This window comes from Mytilus galloprovincialis, chromosome 9, assembly GCF_965363235.1.
Source record: "Mytilus galloprovincialis chromosome 9, xbMytGall1.hap1.1, whole genome shotgun sequence".
NCBI lineage: Eukaryota > Metazoa > Mollusca > Bivalvia > Mytilida > Mytilidae > Mytilus > Mytilus galloprovincialis.
The window spans coordinates 71,386,459-71,407,574 of record NC_134846.1 but is presented as its reverse complement, the minus strand read 5'-3'; the positions used below and the strand labels follow the sequence as shown (position 1 = coordinate 71,407,574).

The 21,116-nt window shown below is 31.8% G+C and overlaps 1 protein-coding gene across 1 annotated transcript in view; it reads left to right on the top strand.

Annotated features, from left to right (window-relative positions):
• The window catches only part of LOC143045826 (nucleolar RNA helicase 2-like), a 49,191-nt gene that overhangs the window by 5,802 nt on the left and 22,273 nt on the right, over window positions 1-21,116 (top strand). The window contains exons 2-9 of the mRNA XM_076218610.1: window positions 7,752-7,962; window positions 12,567-12,650; window positions 13,695-13,714; window positions 14,693-14,767; window positions 15,426-15,543; window positions 15,752-15,937; window positions 18,414-18,559; window positions 20,778-20,984. Of these exons, the coding sequence (XP_076074725.1) occupies window positions 7,752-7,962; window positions 12,567-12,650; window positions 13,695-13,714; window positions 14,693-14,767; window positions 15,426-15,543; window positions 15,752-15,937; window positions 18,414-18,559; window positions 20,778-20,984 (1,047 nt within the window). The remainder of the gene's footprint in view (window positions 1-7,751; window positions 7,963-12,566; window positions 12,651-13,694; window positions 13,715-14,692; window positions 14,768-15,425; window positions 15,544-15,751; window positions 15,938-18,413; window positions 18,560-20,777; window positions 20,985-21,116) is intronic.

Genomic DNA, 21,116 nt, shown 5'->3' with positions numbered 1-21,116 from the left:
TTAGTTAGATGCAATTGTATTGCTCAGCTGTCATAAACATCGCATGACATTCTAATAATTTTCCGTACAAAAAGGGGGGGATGCACGGAAAAGACGAAATTAAACAAGAAAAACAGATTCGCGTAGCTCTTTATCAACTCCAGAAAACTTGTTGAAGTATGATCTTCAAGCACGAAAACTGATAAAGAAAAAAATGTAAAAACGTCGTACGAAAATAAGTTTCAACACACGTGTCAAAAACGAAATAGACTCGTCCACTGGAAAAACGAGAATATCGGGTTAATCTGTTGTCATGCATTCCCGAAGACAAGTCCATTTCTATCAGATGATGCATCTTACGGACTGATTACAAATACGGGAAACGAACTCATTGTGTAGTTGGTTTTAAACACAGGTTTCGTTTCGCAAAATTATATGCGCAAACGACATTTCAAGGTCATTTATAATTGATTTGTCAATTTTTAGAAACGTAAACCGGAAGTTTTATTTTTTCACTACAGAAAGTGTTATCAATTTTGTTAGTGATTAAAGCATTTCATTTCATAAAAAAAAAAAAGATTGTTTAATTATTTTCCAGGGATAATGCATTTGTTAAGGTCGGCGGGAATAAAAAAGCATGAAAGTCAATTTTATTTTTATTCTGGAAATCGGCAAAATCGGGTCGGCGGATCCGTAAACCAACAAATTAAAAAGTTCTGGCCTAATGGCCCTGTTTTTTCTGTAATGGCCCTGTATTAATGCCCGGTTTGTCTGTATAAAGCACAGTAAGGGTTTTTAATAAAGTTAATAAAATTAAGTTGTAAAGAGTATAATACTTTTTTGTATTTTATTTAATTTAGTAACCAGCAACCAACATTAAAGAACCATATATAGGGATCACTGTTCCTCCTGTTTTTCAACACATAACTTCTGTCAACTTAATATCTTGAATATTTGGTATATTAACACATACACTGTTATTCAGTTGGTTAATAAATGTATTAAGAAATGGGTGTTTTTATAATGGCTCTGTTATATGTCCTTGGTCAGTAATAATGGCCTCGGATGTCTGTAATGGCCCTCGGCGTTGCCTCGGGCCATTACAGACTTCCTCGACCATTATAACAGACCTTGGACATATAACAGGGCCATTATAAAAACACCCATTCATTAATACTATAGTAATGTACCTAGTTTTTTTACTCAGTATAAATGTACATATTGTATATTCCTGTCACATTTTTGACAGACAGATTTACCATATAAACTTCAATTTAATTTTTGAAAGGAAGTCTAGATTGCTAAAATAATTTCTAAATTTATATTTTTTTATTTGTCTCAAAACATTTAAATTCATTTAATTACCATCCTTTTATGATTATTTGATGAAAATATTAATCAGTTATAGTCTTTTTACAAATTACATTTTTAAAAGCAAAATAACTGAAAACAGGATAAAACAAAGGGAAGTAACCAAAATGTATTTCAATTATTTCCAATACTCAAAGGTTTTATTAAACAACGGCAGTTAGCCAGAGGTAAATATCATTGATTACCAGTATGTTTGACACCCAAGCTGTCAAGTGAAGTCATATAATTATACATCTTCTTTGATTTACAGGTAAAATTTAACACAGGTGTCAATTACACCGTACAGTAGTAAGAAATGATCAAATATGGCGTCCGAAAATTTTCATTCATGAAATATTTCATACACGGGAGTTTTTTCTAATAAACGGGAGGACGGGAGGAGACCCCTGAAAACGGGATTATTGTACTCCCGTCAGGAGGTTCACATGTATGAACTTCATCTGGATTACAAAATTGTTTAGATAATTTAATGGATTATTGTAATAAATGGGGACTAGAAATTAACATGAAAAAAACAAAAGTATTAATTTTTAATAACACAGGAAGATTACCAAAGGAAAAATTCACATTTAATGGTCAACTTATTAATAATGAGAAAAAATATAATTATCTTGGCATGATATTCACTGTATCTGGCAGATTTACAGATGCTAAGTTTAATCTTTATAATAAAGCATTAAAAGCCTTTTTTAAATTAAAAAGATTTTTCACCCATTTTAAACCTAATATTAAAACACTTTTACATCTTTTTGACCACATACTGAAGACAATTTTGTTATATAGCTCAGAAATTTGTGGCCAATTCTCTCCAAATAAGTTACAATCTAAAGGAGACAACTATTTTTTTTCCAAATGTGCAAAGATCTAGTTATCGAAAAATTACATGTTAAATTTTGTAAATATTCTCTACAGGTACCTAGAAGATCAACAAACCTAGCAGTGATGGGAGAGTTGGGGCGCTACCCCTATCTCTTGAGGTTATTCTTAATATGACTAAATTTTGGCTCAGACTTACAGAACAAAAGAACTCTCTCATTAAAGAAGCATTTGAAGAGTCCAAAATTTTATCTAAAACATATAAAGACAATTGGTTGGGAAGCATTTATTCATTATTTAAATATCTTAATTTAACCCCAGAATATTTGTTAAATCACAAATCTCATATAAAGTCAATTATCATTAAAAAACTCCGAATTAAATATGATGAAATTTGGCTTAACCAACTAAATAATGACAAACCTGGCATGGTGCAAGGAAATAAATTAAGGACCTATAGACTATTTAAAAATAATATAGGCCTAGAAAAATATTTATTGTTAAATAATTGTAAAACATTAAATGAGTTAACCAAATTTAGAATTAGTGCCCATGAACTTGAAATAGAAAAGGGAAGACATAAAGGAATACCCCCAGATAAAAGATTTTGTAAATTATGTAATAATGACATTGTTGAGGATGAAATTCATTTTCTTCTTCAATGTCCATCACTTAAAACTGAAAGGTCCAGTTTTATTTTAAATTTATCCTCTAAATTTACTAATTTTAAAACTTTAAATGACCAATCTAAATTTGTATGGTTGACGTCAAATGAAGATCCATTTGTTAATAACATAATGATTAAATTAATAGATAGTTTAATAAAGACTAGAAGAGTAAAACTAAGTATTAACACATGAGTAGTCCACAGCTCTTCTAATTATAAAACGGTACTGATTGTGTTCACTCACTCATTATCTTTGAGAATATATACTGTGTTTGTTGTCTCCCTTCTCTTATACAATATAGTTTTAGTTTTATTGTCATGTATTGTAACTTCAATGAAAAAAATCACCACAATTATTTGTACACTTTAATTTAAACTATAATTGTACTGCTCCTCGGGGCGTCTTGACAAATAAAAAAAAAAATTGTTGTTATAACACATTTCTGGTGGCAATAATTTAAGTATTATAAGCTTTATTAAAAAAAACTGTTTTGTTTCATACCATGAACATACATTTAAAGAAGAATCAGAGAAATTTGTATTTGAGCATAAACAAGACTGTACTTCCTGTTTTACTTCTTGTATTTATGATCCTCCTTACATGGGGGCACTTTAAAATGCGTTTAATTTTAACAATTGTGGAGAAAAAAAGTAACAGTTCTAAGCTTCTGCAATATATGCAATGTATTGTTGCATCAAAATAATATAATCCTCTCCCATCTCACCTGTTTTATTTATAAAACTCCTTACTTAGGAGCACTAGCACTTTTCTGCCCTGAGATTCAAGCTGGAACACTGTTAGTAAGTATATAACAAGTATTTTCAGTTTTATTTTCATTTAGTCTTTTATATAAAGATTGGTTGGGCTCCTAAATTTTCAACTGGGCCCCTGAAAAAAATATCTTAGGGTCCCAGCTGGCCCCTAGACAAAAACAGTTAAGTTTAGTCCCTGTTGTTTGATTTCATCAAAAATTGAATAATTGGGGTTCCTTGATATGCCAAGTCTAACTGTGTATGTAGATTCTTAATTTTTGGTCCCGTTTTCAAATTGGTCTACATTAAAGTCCAAAGGGTCCAAAATTAAACTAAGTTTGATTTTAACAAAAATTGAATTCTTGGGCTTCTTTGATATGCTGAATGATGCAGTCTTCATGATGAACTGTTAAATCTACAGGCCCGACGCTCATTTTTTGAAAATTTTTAGTTAGATTCTGTTGGCCTGTAAATATGATTTTTACAGGCCCGAGAGCAATTTTACAAGCCTGGGCTGCCAGGGCTGCCACTCAGCGTGAAGACTGGAGTGAATCTAAACATGTACTTAGATTTTTGATTATGGGCCCAGTTTTCAAGTTGGTTCAAATCAGATCCAAAATTATTATATTAAGTATTGTGCAAAAGCAAGAAATCTTCAATTGCACAGTGTTGTGCAATAGCAAGAAATTTTCAATTGCACAGTATTGCGCAATAGCAAGAAATTTTCAATTGCACAGTATTGCGCAATAGCAAGAAATCTTCAATTGCACAGTATTATACAATAGCAAGTATTTTCAATTGTAGGGTTCTATTTTTTTTCATTTCAAATTTCATAAATAAAAAGAAAATTTCTTCGAACATTTTTTTGAGAGGATGAGAGGATTAATATTCAACAGCATAGTGAATTGCTCAAAGGCAAAAAATAAATTTTAAGTTTATTAGACCACATTCATTCGTCGGAAACCTATGCTGTGTCAACTATTTAATCACAATCCAAATTTAGAGCTGAATTAAGCTTGAATGTTGTGTCCATACTTGCCCCAACCATTCAGGGTTCAACCTCTGCGGTCGTATAAAGCTTTGCCCTGCAGACCATCTGGTTTGTAACTTGTACAAAAATCTTCTTCTCTGAAACTACTGGGCCAAATTTAACCAAACTCGGCCACAATCATCATTGTGGTATAAAGTTTAAAAATGTGTCTGATGACCCTGCCTGCCAAACAAAATGGCCGACATGACTAAAATTAGAACATAGTGGTAAAGTGCAGTTTTTGCTTTATATCTTTGAAACTAAGACATTTAAGGCAAATCTTTTAAGATCTTAACGTCCATCAGAATAAGATAACAAATTTTCAGATAAATCCGACAACCTGTTGTTGGGTTGCTGCCCTAAAATTGGTAATTTTTAAGGAAATTTTGCAGTTTTTGGTTATTATCTTGAATACTATTATAGATAGAGATAAACTGTAAACAGCAATAAGTTCAGCAAAGTAAGATCTACAAATAAGTCAACATGACCAAAATTGCCAGAGGACCCCTTGAGGAGTTATTGCCCTTTATAGTCAATATTGAACAACTTTTTGTCATTTTGTAACTTGTACAAACATCTTCTTTTCTAAAACTGGGCAAATTTAACCAATCTTGACCACAATCATTAATAGGGTATCTATTTTAAAAAAAGTGTAATGACCCTGCTTACCAACCGAGATGGCCAACATTAGTAATTACAGTAACAGGTGAGCGACACAGGCTCTTGAGAGCCTCTAGTTTTGATATTAGGAAGTACTTTTGAGATCCAGTTTTCTGATCAGAATCATCATGGTGTTTGTAACACATGTGGTTTTCAATGCATTAAGTACCATCATTGTTTCTGTTTCTTTCCCCTTCTTCGAAAAGTACCTTTCAGGTTGAAAATGTCTGACAATAAAACTATACATGAATAACAGTGCAAAAAAGACAGCACAGGTCAGCAAAAAATCGGAGATGAGTTTAAAATAAAATATTCAAATTTTCCAATTTCAATAAAAAATATGCATTTTCCCAATAAAAAACGGTAGAGGTACATGTAGTTTTGAAAAAAGACAACAATATCACTGTTTATTGTAATCAGTTGGCCATCCACTAACCAATGATTGACTATGTCCGGTAAATTTTTAAATATCTTGAATATATGACCATTTTGGAAGCCATGGTCGGTATACATTTGTGAATTTTGTATATAGATATAGGAAGATGTGGTAAGAGTGCCAGTGAGACAAATCTCCACCCAAGTAACAATTTATAAAAGTAAACCACACCGAACAGCAAGCTATTTAGGGCCCAAAAATTACTGGTGTAAAACAAATTTAAACGGGAAAACCAAAGGTCTAATGTATTTAAAAATGAAAAACCAGAAACACTTATGAACCACACAAATGGACGATAACCACTGAACATAATATTCCTGACTTAGGACAGGTGCAAACAATACACCTTATCGTTAATACTGGCTAACCCGGCCGCTTGAACTTTTGACGCATACAACAATCACTTTTCCATTGTGGCGTCAGATGTTTTGTTTTATGACGTCAAAATTTTACAGTAACCTGCGTGATATCCAGCAATGGCTGACAAATAGTGCTAAGGTGTATTGCAGAGGGATTTAACCTTGTTATGGTACTAAACCTTCTCCCTTTTTTGAAGCTATAGTATACTATCGCAACATAGAAAGACACACTATAAAATATCAATTGGAAAGACTAAATTCAATCAAAGAACGAAGTAACACAAATTTAAATTTACACACAATGAAGAATAAATTTGATCAATGTAAATATTTAGTTAATAAAAATAAACTAAAAGGATGATAGCAGGTACAGTAATTGCTACCATACAATTGCAAGCTTTTGAGGAACTGCCTCGGCTAAGAATTAGAAAAGTCAATTAACAGCAACACCAAGTATTAAATAATTGTAGGGTAACCACTCAAGTATAGATACATATATTATCATGTGCTGCTTGCATTGTGCAACAGCATTACCTTTTAAAAAAACAAAAGCACAACAAAAAAATTTGATGCAAAAGCTTGTACAATGTATACATATTACACCAGTAATTGTTGCCTTGTCAGAAAGAACATTATAAAGTAGTATATACAGCGGGGGCATTAAGTTGTACCCTTGTCCATCTATCTGTATAATAAATGTACGTCCCTCAGTACGTCCCAAAATTGGTTTCCGTTCTTTTACGTAAGTTTGCCTCAACCAAAGGTTATGAACTTATACACAATGGTTGCTTCACTTTTACCGTTCTAGAGTTATGTCCCTTTACAAATGGACATATTGCTAAATTTTCTTTTTCGATTCTCTTACTTAATTGTTATGAAACTTATACACAATACTTATTACCACAAAACACAGATCAAGTTTGAATTTTAGTGGTGTCATTTTTACTGTTCACGAGTTGTGGCCCTTTTCAAATGGAAAAATTGCTAGTTTTTTTTCGTTTCCATTCTTACTTTAGTTTGCCTCAACCAAATGTTATGAAACTCATACACAATGCTTATTACCACAAAACAATGATCAAGTATGAATTTTGGTGGAATCACTTTTATCGTTCTAGAGTTATCTCCTTTACAAATGGAAAAATTTATGGATTTTTTTCATTTCTGTTCACTAAATTAAGTTTGCGTCAACCAAATGTTATGAAACATATACGCAAATTACTTGACTTTTACAGTTCTCATTTTATGTCCCTTTATAACATTATAATTTGTGTCCCATGGACACATTCCCCCTTTATTGACAGATAAATATGCAATCTATAATGGACCCATTAGAGGATATATTTCCCTGTTTCTATTGTCTGAATTTTCTATTTTTGGCACTTTTTTAATTAGTCTCAAGACAAGTGAAGGTCGTGCCTTGACATGAAATAACTGCCACTTTATTTTATAACTTCAGAGAGCTGAGCTATGTATGCTTTAAATTTAACATGGAAAGGAATTGGACAAAGAATTAATGGCATACATGGTACTTCCTATGAAAATTAACTATTTACAGTTATACATTGTATTTACTAGTTATAAATTATAATGTCACATGGTTATTATTAGAGATTTGTTCAAGAATTCCAAAAGTAAGTGACAAAATTTAGAGATAACTTGAATTATTATTTATTTTTGTAGAAGGAAAAAACTAAAGTGAAAAAAGAAAAGAAATCAAAGAAAACAGACAAAGCAACCAATGGACTTGAGGAGTCAGCACCATCCAATGACAGCACAGAGGACCAAACAAAAGCTGCTGACAATACAACAGAGAAGGAATTAACACCTGATGAAAAAAATGGTGCATTCAGCAACTTTAACATATCTCAACAGTCCTTGAAGAAACTAAGTGGTAAAATATTTATCCATGCGATTTTGTATTTCATCTGGCGACAAAATACGGCTTCTGGCGATATTTCTGGTGCCAACGTTTTCTTATGTAAAAATGTTCATTTCTTGACAATGTCATTCAAATCTTCATTTTAATTGGTAAAAGTTAAAAAAATAAATTGTACAAAATTATGAAATATTGCCTTTATAAAAACATTCTAGACTATTTATAAGTATGTACCTGTAGTAGAAAAAAATCTGGTAGAGCCTAAAAAATTCTACTTGGCCTTGGAAAAAACTTTTGGGATCTAGGCTGGCCTTTGGAGAAAATGTTAAGTATTGCAGATTCTTTATTTTTTATACAAATTTTCACTATTCTGTATTTTTTTTAAACACCTCTTATTTTGTTTTCTTCATTCAATTACCCATTTTTTCCTATACTTTACTATATTTTGATTTAAAGACATTTTCTCTATTCTGTAGCATATACAGACCATAAGCTAATTTATATTCTTGTACATATGAAATACTGACAAAAAATAAAGTACACCTGTTGTTTTGTTGTATTTATATAAACCCTCTGCAATAACTTACTTAGTATTACATGTTAAATGATGTAAAGTGCAGGCTAAGTGCATAAGAAATTTAAACTAAACATAGTTTAAATTTTTGTAGAAGAAATAAAGACTCTAGCTGGTTCTAAAGTTTGCTTCAAGTTTTCAAAACTGGCGATTTTTCTGGCTCCAACTTTTTGGGAGTCAGAGCAGCCCCTGTTTCTTTATAAAAGTGATGCAAGGATTAATTACTGCACAAACAAACCCCTAATTTAAAATTCCCTGACCAAAGTTTGCTAGATGAATTTTACCTAATCACCTCACAAGTAAGGCCAGGGTTTTTTAATTTGTTGGTTTACGGATTTTCCCCATGATGATGGGATGGTCGGTTGGGAAAAATATGCAAATAAATGTATATTTCACCTTTCTAACAATAAGAATTTTATTAATCTAATCAAGAACTCATAAAGGGCATCATTTTACAACACAATATGATTGGAAAAAGCAAAACAGAAAACTAATACATACTTTAACGTTATGAACAGGATCAGAGCCTAACACAACATGTGTTTCATATAACTATTATATTAAATCTTAAAACAATAAAATACTAAATTACTTCATATATTTTGTTTACATCTGGATCTTATTTCTAACCCTTTAATAATGTAATTTCCTAGGCACATGAGAGTTGGTAAATGCTCATTTGTGAACAGCGAGAAATATTTCTTATCATTAGGTAGTTCTTTAAAATTAGTACAAAAAGTTATAACTTTATCATATAATAATTTCCTCTGTTCATCATATAATGGACAATTTACTGTAAAATGGGTCTCATCTTCAATAGAATTTGATCCATGTGATAAGCAATGATGACATAGACGTTGAGTTCTCTCTATGTATTTTTTATTATATCTATCTTTCTCAATTTTAAGATCATGAGCACTTATTCTCATTTTACATATAGCTCTTCTTATACTAAAATCTTTAATTGATAAATAGGCCTCCTTTACAAAGTCAGTCTTGAGGTTGAAATAATTCTCTAATTTACTATTACCTTGTGATAAGGTTTCAGATCTTTTGACCAACCAAAATGTTTTGAAACTATTACAAAGTTTACATTTTACAAATTTAATTAATTTATTGAGCTTTGTATCTAAATTTTGTATATCAAGTGATTGAAGTACATATTTCATAGATGAATACGAACAATTAATGTTTTCTGCATCTAAAATTTTATTACAAACATAAGCATCATAAAGTAACCCTGTGTCCAACTTGTTAATATGTTTGTTATGCTATTTTGTCATCATTTCTTAGATTTTATTGATCAGCTGTCATAATAACATTAACGGTACCAATTTTACTGCACCAGATGCACCTTTCGACAATACATGTCTCTTCAGTGATGCTCGTGGCCAAAATATTTGAAATCCAAAGCTTATATAAAAGATGAAGAGCCATAATCCAAAAGGTCCAAAAAGTATAGCCAAATCTGTGAAAGGAATCAGAGCTATGCATGAGGGAGATCATAAACATCGTATGACATTCTAATAATTTCCCGTAAAAAAAGGGGGGTGCAAGGACAAAGACGAAATTAAATCGTCATTTCACAAACAAGAAAAACAGATTCACATAGCTCTTAATCAATTCCAGAAAACTTGGTGAATTATGATTTCAAGCATGAAAACTGATAAAGAAAAAAAATGTAAAAACTTCGTACGAAAATAAGTTTCAACACAAGTGTCAAAAACATGATAGACTCGTCCACTGGAAAAACGAGAATATCGGGTTAATCTGTTGTCATGCATTCCCGTTTTTTATCCAACTGGACAATATTTTTTTTATTATACGACCGCAAAAATTGAAAACTTTTTGGTCGTATATTGGTATGATGTTGGTGTCGTCGTCGTCGTCCGAATACTTTTAGTTTTCGCACTCTAACTTTAGTTTAAGTCAATAGAAATCTATGAAATTTGAACAGAAGATTTATGACCACAAAAGGAAGGTTGGGATTGATTTTGGAAGTTTTGGTTCCAACATTTTAGGAATAAGGGGCCAAAAAGGGCCCAAATAAGCATTATTCTTGGTTTTCGCACTATAACTTTAGTTTAAGGGAAAAGAAATCTATGAAATTTTGACACAAGGTTTATGACCACAAAAGGAAGGTTGGGATTGATTTTGGGAGTTTTGGTTCCAACAGTTTAGGAATTAGGGGCCAAAAAAGGTCCCAAATAAGCATTATTTTTGGTTTTCGCACAATAACTTTAGTATAAGTAAAAAGAAATCAATGAAATTTAAACACAAGGTTTATGACCACAAAAGGAAGGTTGGGATTGATTTTGGGATTTGAGGTCCCAACAGTTTAGGAATTACGGGCCAAAAAGGGGCCCAAATAAGCATTATTCTTGTTTTTCGCACCATAACTTTAGTGTAAGTAAATAGAAATCTATGAAATTTAAACACTAGGTTTATGACCATAAAAGGAATGTTGGGTTTGATTTTGGGAGTTTTGGTCCCAACAGTTTAGGAATAAGGGGCCCAAAGGGTCCAAAATTGAACTTTCTTTGATTTCATCAAAAATTGAATAATTGGGGTTCTTTGATATGCCGAATCTAACTGTGTATGTAGATTCTTAATTTTTGGTCCCGTTTTCAAATTGGTCTACATTAAGGTCCAAAGGGTCCAAATTAAACTTAGTTTGATTTTAACAAAAATTGAATCCTTAGGGTTCTTTGATATGCTGAATCTAAAAATGTACTTAGATTTTTGATTATTGGCCCAGTTTTCAAGTTGGTCCAAATCAGGGTCCAAAATTAAACTGTTTGATTCATCAAAAATTGAATAATTGGGGTTCTTTGATATGCCAAATCTAACTGTGTATGTAGATTAGAATAAAAAAGTATGAAAAGTCAATTTTCTTTTTATTCTTGAAATCTGCAAAATCAGGTTGGCGGATCCGTTAACCAACAAATTTAAAAGTCCTGGCCTAAGATGATTGTACATGGATTTTTCTAGCATTCCACAGGGTCCGGTTTTCGGACCCATTCCCAACGGCAAAAACCCTACATTTTTCCCAATTTTGGGAGCAAAATTCCCAAATGATCACAAAATTTATTTTCATCTTTATTATTCATGACAGAGATGTTTATTTTATTCAACAGCTAGCTTTATGTAAAAAATCATCAACAAGTAATGTGTAAATCCAAGTTGAAACATATTGAATGACAAACAACATTTGACAAACAATGCCTGCCATAAATAAACAGGAAGTGTGGGAAATTACTAAAACCAGATCAAATCCGGAAACGAACAAGTATATAATTCCGGGTTTGTCAGTCAAATACTGTTAATAAAAAATGAAAAGAACCAAACATGTGACAGCTATCATAGCAACACTAAAATTGAAAAGTAAAAGATATAGATAAAAGAAAATAGAAATAGGATATATTTTATACAGAACTCAAAATATTTTAGTTCACAAATTTTCATGTCAAAATAAAAAAAAATAACAATCCTTTAAAAAGTTAGAACTCATTATTTTGATACTCAAATAAACTTTAATGCCATGTTGTTATATTTAAAAACAAATGTAATGAACTAAACACACTAAAACTAACATCTGGTATATTGGTTGTTTTCCCAATTTCATTGAAAACTGCGCTAAAAAATTCCCAAAACTGGCCAGGGTCCTTTTTCCCAAAATACCCAGATAAACCCCTGTTGTAGCAGTAATAATCTCTTCCAAGATAATATATAATATAAGAAATGAGACTAAATCTAAACAATAAATTGCCATTTTATAAAGCCATTGCGTGTGATTGTGAGACATAATAGTGTCTGTGAAAAAGTGTCCACCTGGACATTTTTTCATAGAATTTTGGTATCTAATAATGTCCATTGCCATGAAATATTGGCCCTGAAGGGGACAGATTTTTACTGCAAAAGCCATGAAATAGTGTCAACCCACAGGACAAGTAGACATTATTTCATGAGGGACACTATTAAATCCCACATGATTACATGTACAACTTTGGATTATATGAGATATAAGATATGATTTATTTTTCAGAAAGAGGAGTAACTTACTTATTTCCTATACAAGCCAAGACATATAACATTGTGTATGAAGGAAAAAATCTGATTGCGCAAGCACGTAAGTAATTTTACTTCGCCAAAGAAAAAAAGTATTCATGTCATTGGCATGTTAATTCTAATTTAAATTTAACTGTTGACAATTAAAATGAATTTGAACAAGGTGAACAAACACCTGAAGTGGAAGTCGTTGGCTAAACACGTCAACAGAATAAACTCTTACCATGTGGTAATTAATGGTTGTTGTTGTCTTTATTATCGTCTTATTTAAAATGAATATAAATTACATGAATGAGAAATCTCAGTAAGATGCATTGTAGCAAGTCAATAACCCGTGACACTAAATAGATATAGGAAGATGTGGTGAGTGCCAATGAGATAACTCTCCATCCAAATAACAATCTATAAAAGTAAACCATTATAGATCAATGAACGGCCTTCAACACAGAGCCTTGGCTCACACGGAACAACAAGCTATAAAGGGCCCCAAAATTACTAGTGTAAAACCATTCAAACGAGAAAACCAACGCTCAAATCTGTATAAGAAACGTATAAATCACAAACATCAACATCAGAATCCTGACTTAGGACAGGTGCAAACATTTGCAGTGGGATTAAACGTTTTAATGGTACCAAACCTTCTCCCTTTTTCTGAAACAATAGCATAACATCACAACATAGAAAAACACACTATAAAATATCAAATGCATGAAAAGATGAATAGGAATCACCATAAATACTGAACAGTACGACTGACCACCTGACTACATTGTATTATGAACATACAAATAAACAAAGACAAACAACAATAAACTAGAAATGAATCAGACGTCTTCGTAAAGGCACAATTGTGGTTGGGTTAAACAAGTCTTTTAATATTTTTTTTCATATTTACCACATTAATAATGAATTATAGCCAAAAAAAAGACTAGATAGGAATTAGATCACTTGGTTGCATTATTTTTTTTCATTAGTTCACAAATTTTTATAGCAGACTTTTATATTGGACTTGAATATTTTAGTCTAGAAACCTGTGACCTATATTATCTATTACCTATATTATCCTTGACCTTTATTTATAGTAGAACTTTTATTTCTTTTTTAGGGACTGGAACTGGCAAAACTGTAAGTCTTAGTTTTTATTTGCCTGTTTACTGGACGTATGATGGTATACTGTTTCTGTCCATCTACAACATGTCGCACAATATCTCAAAACACTTGAACTAATTTGCATGAAACTTTGGTGAATTGTTTACATCTTTTGGCGTGAGCTTGCTTTTGTTTTTTTATAAATTTAGGATTTTAAGTTTTTGAGTTTTGTGTTGTTGGGTTTTTTTTATTAAAAAAAGGGGGATTTTCCAGTTTTTGGACACTTACTCAAAAATGCTCTCAGCAGTTTTTTCATAAAACTTAAGGGAATTGTTTATATCTATTGACAAGCTCCTTTCGATTTTTATTAATTTTAAATTTTAGGTTTCGGAGAAATGTGATTTCATTCTTAAATATTATATTCCAGTTTTCAGAAAATGCTTTCAGTATTTATCATGAAACTGATTAAAATCTATTAAGATAACTTCCCTTTAGTTTTTCATGAATTTATGATTTGACATTGAGAAGTTATTGAACTTTATTCTTTTAAAAAAAGGGCTTATCATGTGCAGCTGTTTATTATTAAATCAATGGTAAAATATATATAATATTGAGTTGCATGCAGACCAACCTTATTGTGTTGATAACTATGATGAGTTCCTGAAAAAATTCTCACTTGCTCAATGGACAGTTCACTGATGAGTCAAACTATTTAAATCTAAATCCTGGTCAAGTCCAGTATATTTGCCATGTTTGAGGTTCCCTTTAAGAAAAAAATTACACAATTAAGCCAGTTCAAATGTACAAGAAAAAAAGTTGTTTCTGTGCAATATCTTGAGAACCCTTCAACCAATGATTTTCTCATTTTGATATGTTCTTACTGGCATACAAAATGTAGGTGGTTTTTAATTTTGACAATTTAAGCTTTCACTAGGTGTCATTGAGTTGTACCCCACATCTTTAATTCATATTTGAAACTACAAGGGGGAAATAATTATATTATTTTTGTTTCAGCTGTCATTTGCTCTGCCATTGGTGGAGCTCCTACAGAAATGTGACAAAACAAAGAAAACAGCTAGGGCACCAAAGGTAAGACAAATGTTGGAATCGTATCTCAGTTACGATATCAGTTATTAGGGCACCAAAGGTAAGGCAAATGTTGGAATCGTATCTCAGTTACAATTTCAGTTATTAGGGCACAACAGGTAAGACAAATGTTGGAATATTTCAGTTACAATATCAGTTATTAGGGCACCAAAGGTAAGACAAATGTTCTTCTGTTGGAATCATATCTCAGTTACGATATCAGTTATTAAGGAAATGAATCATGTGTTTGACATATCACAATGAACGAATCAAATCATAATTTCTGTTACATTCTATCTAAAGCAAGACGCCAAATTTACCACTGCTCAGAATTTCATCAGTTTTAAAGTAGGACAAGTGTGAGAGAAATAAATCCATTTGCCATCAAGATGGGAATGGTGGACAATTCAACTTAAACTTTAATAGTTTTAATCTCAACTTAAACTTTAATAGTTTTAATTACTAGATAAAATATGATACTGTTTCAGTCATGCAGCCTTTTGTTAAGTGAAAAGAGGGACATGATGGGCAAGACAAATCTGTGCTGACATCCTATTTAAATTGCTTTTTGTCCATCTGTAGACATAATGATTTTTGTTAGGTAATAGATTTATATTGCAGTCACCTTGTTATATTGTTGAAAATTAAATTTCTTTTGTAGGTTTTGGTAATGGCCCCTACTAGAGAGTTAGCTAAACAAGTCTGTGAAGATTTTTCTTCTGTTAGTACAAATCTATCAGCATTCTGCATATATGGGGGCTCACCCTATGCACCACAAGGTAAGAAATTTCAACTGGTAGGGATTTAGGTAGAAAAATGGAACTGTAAATCATAAAAGTAAACATGTTAAGTTTTTTTCTTAAGATACCTCCTGATTGCTGATTACAAAAATGAATATTAAAGATAAAGTCAGTTATGCAATGTCCCATTGATGGAACAAGTTATGATGTCTCAAAGTAGAAGTGAATAAATTAATTTATGTTTCAGAATATGCCCTGAGAACTGGAATTGATATTCTGGTTGGGACACCTGGCAGAATATATGACCATATAGAAAGAGGAAATCTTGATCTAACTAAATTACAACATGTAGTGTTAGATGAAGTGGACCAGATGTTAGATATGGGTTTTGCTGATATGGTAGACAGTATATTACAGCATGCCTATGGGGCAGGTAAGATGTTTATAATATGGTAGACGGGACAATATCCCTATTGCGCCTTGAAATGAGGAACTCAGAAGTCATGTGTAAACAAAAAATCTCTGTGTAGTGATATTTGACACTTATTGAGAACTTATTGTGTTAAAAATGGGATTTTTTACCACGAGGAGCAGCATCACAAAAGGATACTCAGGGTTTGCTAATTTACGGGAAAAGTAATCTCACTTAGTATCCCAAAAATTTAACCACATATGTCAAAATGTCTCAGCTTTGAAACGAGCCATCACACATACCCAAGTTAACGACTTAGACTGAGCAACAGAAGAAAATGTTACCATTACTGCCTATGGATAAACTAATACGCATCTTGACCCAGACAGTATAGCGTGTTATTTTCGCCGGTGTAAAATTTCGCAATTTTCATTGAATAAGATATACAAAATATTTTGGCAGATTCAAACTTTTATCAATACCTTCGCATGTGCACTTTTTAATTTGCAGAATTTATTTTGATGATTTTGTTCTATCCGTGAAAATAAGCCGCTATACAGTATTACAGCATGCCAGTGACTTAAAACTATTCCTATGGTCCACTAATCATGGAGTGTGAATGGGTGCGCCTGTATACTAGAGACAGACCTCTGTTATTAATTTTTAATGGAAAAGGGTAAAAAAAAAAAGATATAGTGTACATCAATTAACATTGTCTGTTCGTCCGTCTGTCCCGCTTCAGGTTAAAGTTTTTGAAACTTTGTACACATGTTCCTTATGATATGATCTTTCTAATTTTAATGCCAAATTAAGAGATTTTCCCCCATTTTCACGGTCCATTGATCATAGAAAAAGGGTATCCTTGTACTTGGGACACATTCTTGTTGATTCTGTTCTCTAACTTTAGTTTGCCTCAACCAAATATAATAAAACTAATACTTTGGGTTTAAGCTAGGATTTTGAAGGCTTTAGTCACTTTTGCGTGCTATTAAGTTCAACCTATTTTTGTGTAACAGCAAGGGACCAATGATGTATATTTCTAGCTTCATCTTTGACTTTTAAGATTTTAAAGGACTTATTCATGATTGGCATTTATTGTATGATTTGACTGTATTGGCCCTTATTATGAAAGATTCTGACATGGGATCCGGAAATTTAGTTAACAATTTCTCGACAGTTAGTTTTATTTTTTTTTAGAATAAGGAAATTTACTTGCAAGGATTATCTCACTGCATACTCATTATCCTTATAAAACGTCTAAATAGATATTTGGACATCATTTCTATTAAGTTGGAACTGAATAAAATTTGAACGATTGTATGGAGGTTGTAAACAAATCAAGAATAGCCAATAGATCATGTTTTCTACTTTCTGTTTTAAAATGACATGAAAACAGGAAGTGACACATGGAAAATAAATTCAAAACGAGTCCGGATTCATCAGGAAATTATCGTTTTTCAATTTAAATGCCTTTGGTAAGAGATATATATTTGTCTCTCTCCTTTAATTGGTACTAAATGATCGTATTTTACATTTTTGGTGTCTATAAATAGTCATAGGAATATTTTTACGCATGCATAGTACACCGTACAGGAAGCACTTATTTGACTTGTGAAAACATTTCTGAACGTTTTGAATAAAGTTCTATATTTAAAATGGAAATTGTCGAAAGTTTTTGATGAAAATTTATATCAGATTTGACGAAAAACATTTGAATGACGAATCTACGACATATGAACTTCAAATTGTGATCGTTTGAGTTATATTGAAATTCAAATGCGAACTGTCTGGGAGGAAACAATTTTGATCAAATGACGAACTATATATACTCCTGGATGCTGAAATGCAGACTGACTGATTTTTTCGGGGGAAAATAATTATGATGGTCATTTATATGGTTTATTGGTAATTAACGGATTAGTAACCCATCAGATGGCGATAGTGGATTAGTTATCACAACTTGTAACACCTGTTGCAAATGTTAATTACCTGGGGGTCATAAACTTGTCAAAAACATAAAGATGGGTAAATTTATAATATTTTAATGCGAAAATATTTTTACGCTTTCAAAATTTAGGTGACGAAATTGATTTGAAATAGTTTCATCAATGTGAAAAACCCTTTTGTAGCGCTAGCAAAATCACTGCTAATACTTAATGCTGATTACCACAAAACAAAGAATAATTTCAAATTAATGTGGTGTCACTTTGTCTAGAGTTATGCCCCTGTACAATGGAAACATTGCTGAATTTTTCTTTTCAATTACCTTATTGAAGTAAGCCTCAAATTTAACCAAATGTTATGAAATTAATACACAATGATTATTACCACAAAGTGCACAAAAAAACAGATCAAGTTTGAATTTTAGTGGTGTCTCTTTTACTGTTTGAGAATTACCTCCCTTGACAAATGGAAAAATTGCTGAATTCTTTGTTTCCATTCTCCAACTTAAGTTTGCCATAATCAAATTTTATGAAACTTATTTATGCAATTTTAGAGATAGAGAAGAAACCACAGACCCTTCTTTTTTCTGCTACTTTGCCGCCATGGGTTCAACAAACTGGCAAGAAATATTTTGGAAACAATGTTGAAAAAATTGTTCTTGTTGGCAATATGGAAAATCGTACTAGTAAAAATGTAGAGGTAAGATATTTTCAATTGAATAGGATTTAAGTTTTAATTTTATGTAATTTTGAGTTTGTCAATTTATCCGCAGTTATTTAGGGGAAAACAAATAATTAATAGAATTTAAAGTCATACGAAACTTTATAAAGATAAAAAAAAATTACGCATATGTCTTTTTATAACTAAATGGCTTTATTCTCAAGAAAATCCTAAAATTTGTCCAAATTTAGAAGAAGTTTACTTTTTATGCCCCACCTACGATAGTAGAGGGGCATTATGTTTTCTGGTCTGTGCGTCCGTTCGTCCGTCTGTTCGTTCGTCCGTTCGTCCGTCTGTCCCGCTTCAGGTTAAAGTTTTTGGTCAAGGTAGTTTTTGATGAAGTTGAAGTCCAATCAACTTGAAACTTAGTATACATGTGCCCTATGATATGATCTTTCTAATTTAAATGCCAAATTATAGTTTTGACCCCAATTTTACGGTTCACTGAACATAGAAAATGATAGTGCAAATTTCAGGTTAAAGTTTTTGGTCAAGGTAGTTTTTGATGAAGTTGAAGTCCAATTAACTTGAAACTTAGTATACATGTGCCCTATGATATGATCTTTCTAATTTAAATGCCAAATTAGAGTTTTGACCCCAATTTTACGGTTCACTGAACATAGAAAATGATAGTGCAAATTTCAGGTTAAAGTTTTTGGCTTCAGGTTAAAGTTTTTGGTCAAGGTAGTTTTTGATGAAGTTGAAGTCCAATCAACTTGAAACTTAGTATACATGTGCCCTATGATATGATCTTTCTAATTTAAATGCCAAATTAGAGTTTTGACCCCAATTTTACGGTTCACTGAACATAGAAAATGATAGTGCAAATTTCAGGTTAAAGTTTTTGGTCAAGGTAGTTTTTGATGAAGTTGAAGTCCAATCAACTTGAAACTTAGTATACATGTGCCCTATGATATGATCTTTCTAATTTAAATGCCAAATTAGAGTTTTGACCCCAATTTTACGGTTCACTGAACATAGAAAATGATAGTGCAAATTTCAGGTTAAAGTTTTTGGCTTCAGGTTAAAGTTTTTGGTCAAGGTAGTTTTTGATGAAGTTGAAGTCCAATCAACTTGAAACTTAGTATACATGTGCCCTATGATATGATCTTTCTAATTTAAATGCCAAATTAGAGTTTTGACCCCAATTTTACGGTTCACTGAACATAGAAAATGATAGTGCAAATTTCAGGTTAAAGTTTTTGGTCAAGGTAGTTTTTAATGAAGTTGAAGTCCAATCAACTTGAAACTTAGTATACATGTGCCCTATGATATGATCTTTCTAATTTAAATGCCAAATTAGAGTTTTGACCCCAATTTTACGGTTCACTGAACATAGAAAATGATAGTGCAAATTTCAGGTTAAAGTTTTTGGTCAAGGTAGTTTTTGATGAAGTTGAAGTCCAATCAACTTGAAACTTAGTATACATGTGCCCTATGATATGATCTTTCTAATTTAAATGCCAAATTAGAGTTTTGACCCCAATTTTACGGTTCACTGAACATAGAAAATGATAGTGCAAATTTCAGGTTAAAGTTTTTGGCTTCAGGTTAAAGTTTTTGGTCAAGGTAGTTTTTGATGAAGTTGAAGTCCAATCAACTTGAAACTTAGTATACATGTGCCCTATGATATGATCTTTCTAATTTTAATGCCAAATTAGATTTTTACCCTATTTCACGGTCCATGGAACATGGAAAATGATTGAGTGGGGCATCCGTGTACTTTGGACACATTCTTGTTTTTAATTGCTTGCTTCCAGCAAACAATTGGTCGACATGTTTTCCGTATGCAGCAAGTTCTTTCTCGTACAGTGATCTCAATACGCAAGTGCGAAATGAAAACAAAATGTAAACATCGCTCCTTCAGCATGATAAACTACAAATTATATATCTTATTGTACCTGTTATACATGTGCTTACCTGAATATTCATGCTTCTTTGTTGATTGTTGACAAACAGGTGACAATCGTTAAACTTTGGCTTCAAAACACGACCATTAATTAGCTGCCATGTTTTCACAACAACACTGACCGATTAAAATATTTTTTTACCATTATACTTTTTAACGGTTACTCGTTTCATATGACTTGAAGTGTTTGTCATTATTCAGATTTAAAATAATTGAATATTTGTACATCTGTAAAACAAAATAATAATAAATGGATAGGTTTTCATATATTATTTTGTTGTTTTTCAGCATTTAGCCATTAAATGTAGTTACTTTGATAGAGCATCAACCATTGGGGATGTTATTAAAGTTTACAGTGGTAACCATGGACGAACAATGGTGTTCTGTCAAACAAAACGTGATGCAGATGAGTTAGCAGTTAGTCCATCTATCAAACAGGACTGTGAAGTTTTACATGGAGATATTCCACAGATGAAAAGAGAAAGAGTACTCAAGGTAGTGTAGTCACCATGCAGTCATTGTCATCTACTGTAAATACAGAAATTATTGCGACATTAAATTATTGTAATAGCAATAATTTACATTAAATTATTGCAATAGCAATAATTTAAACTCGCATTTTGAAAT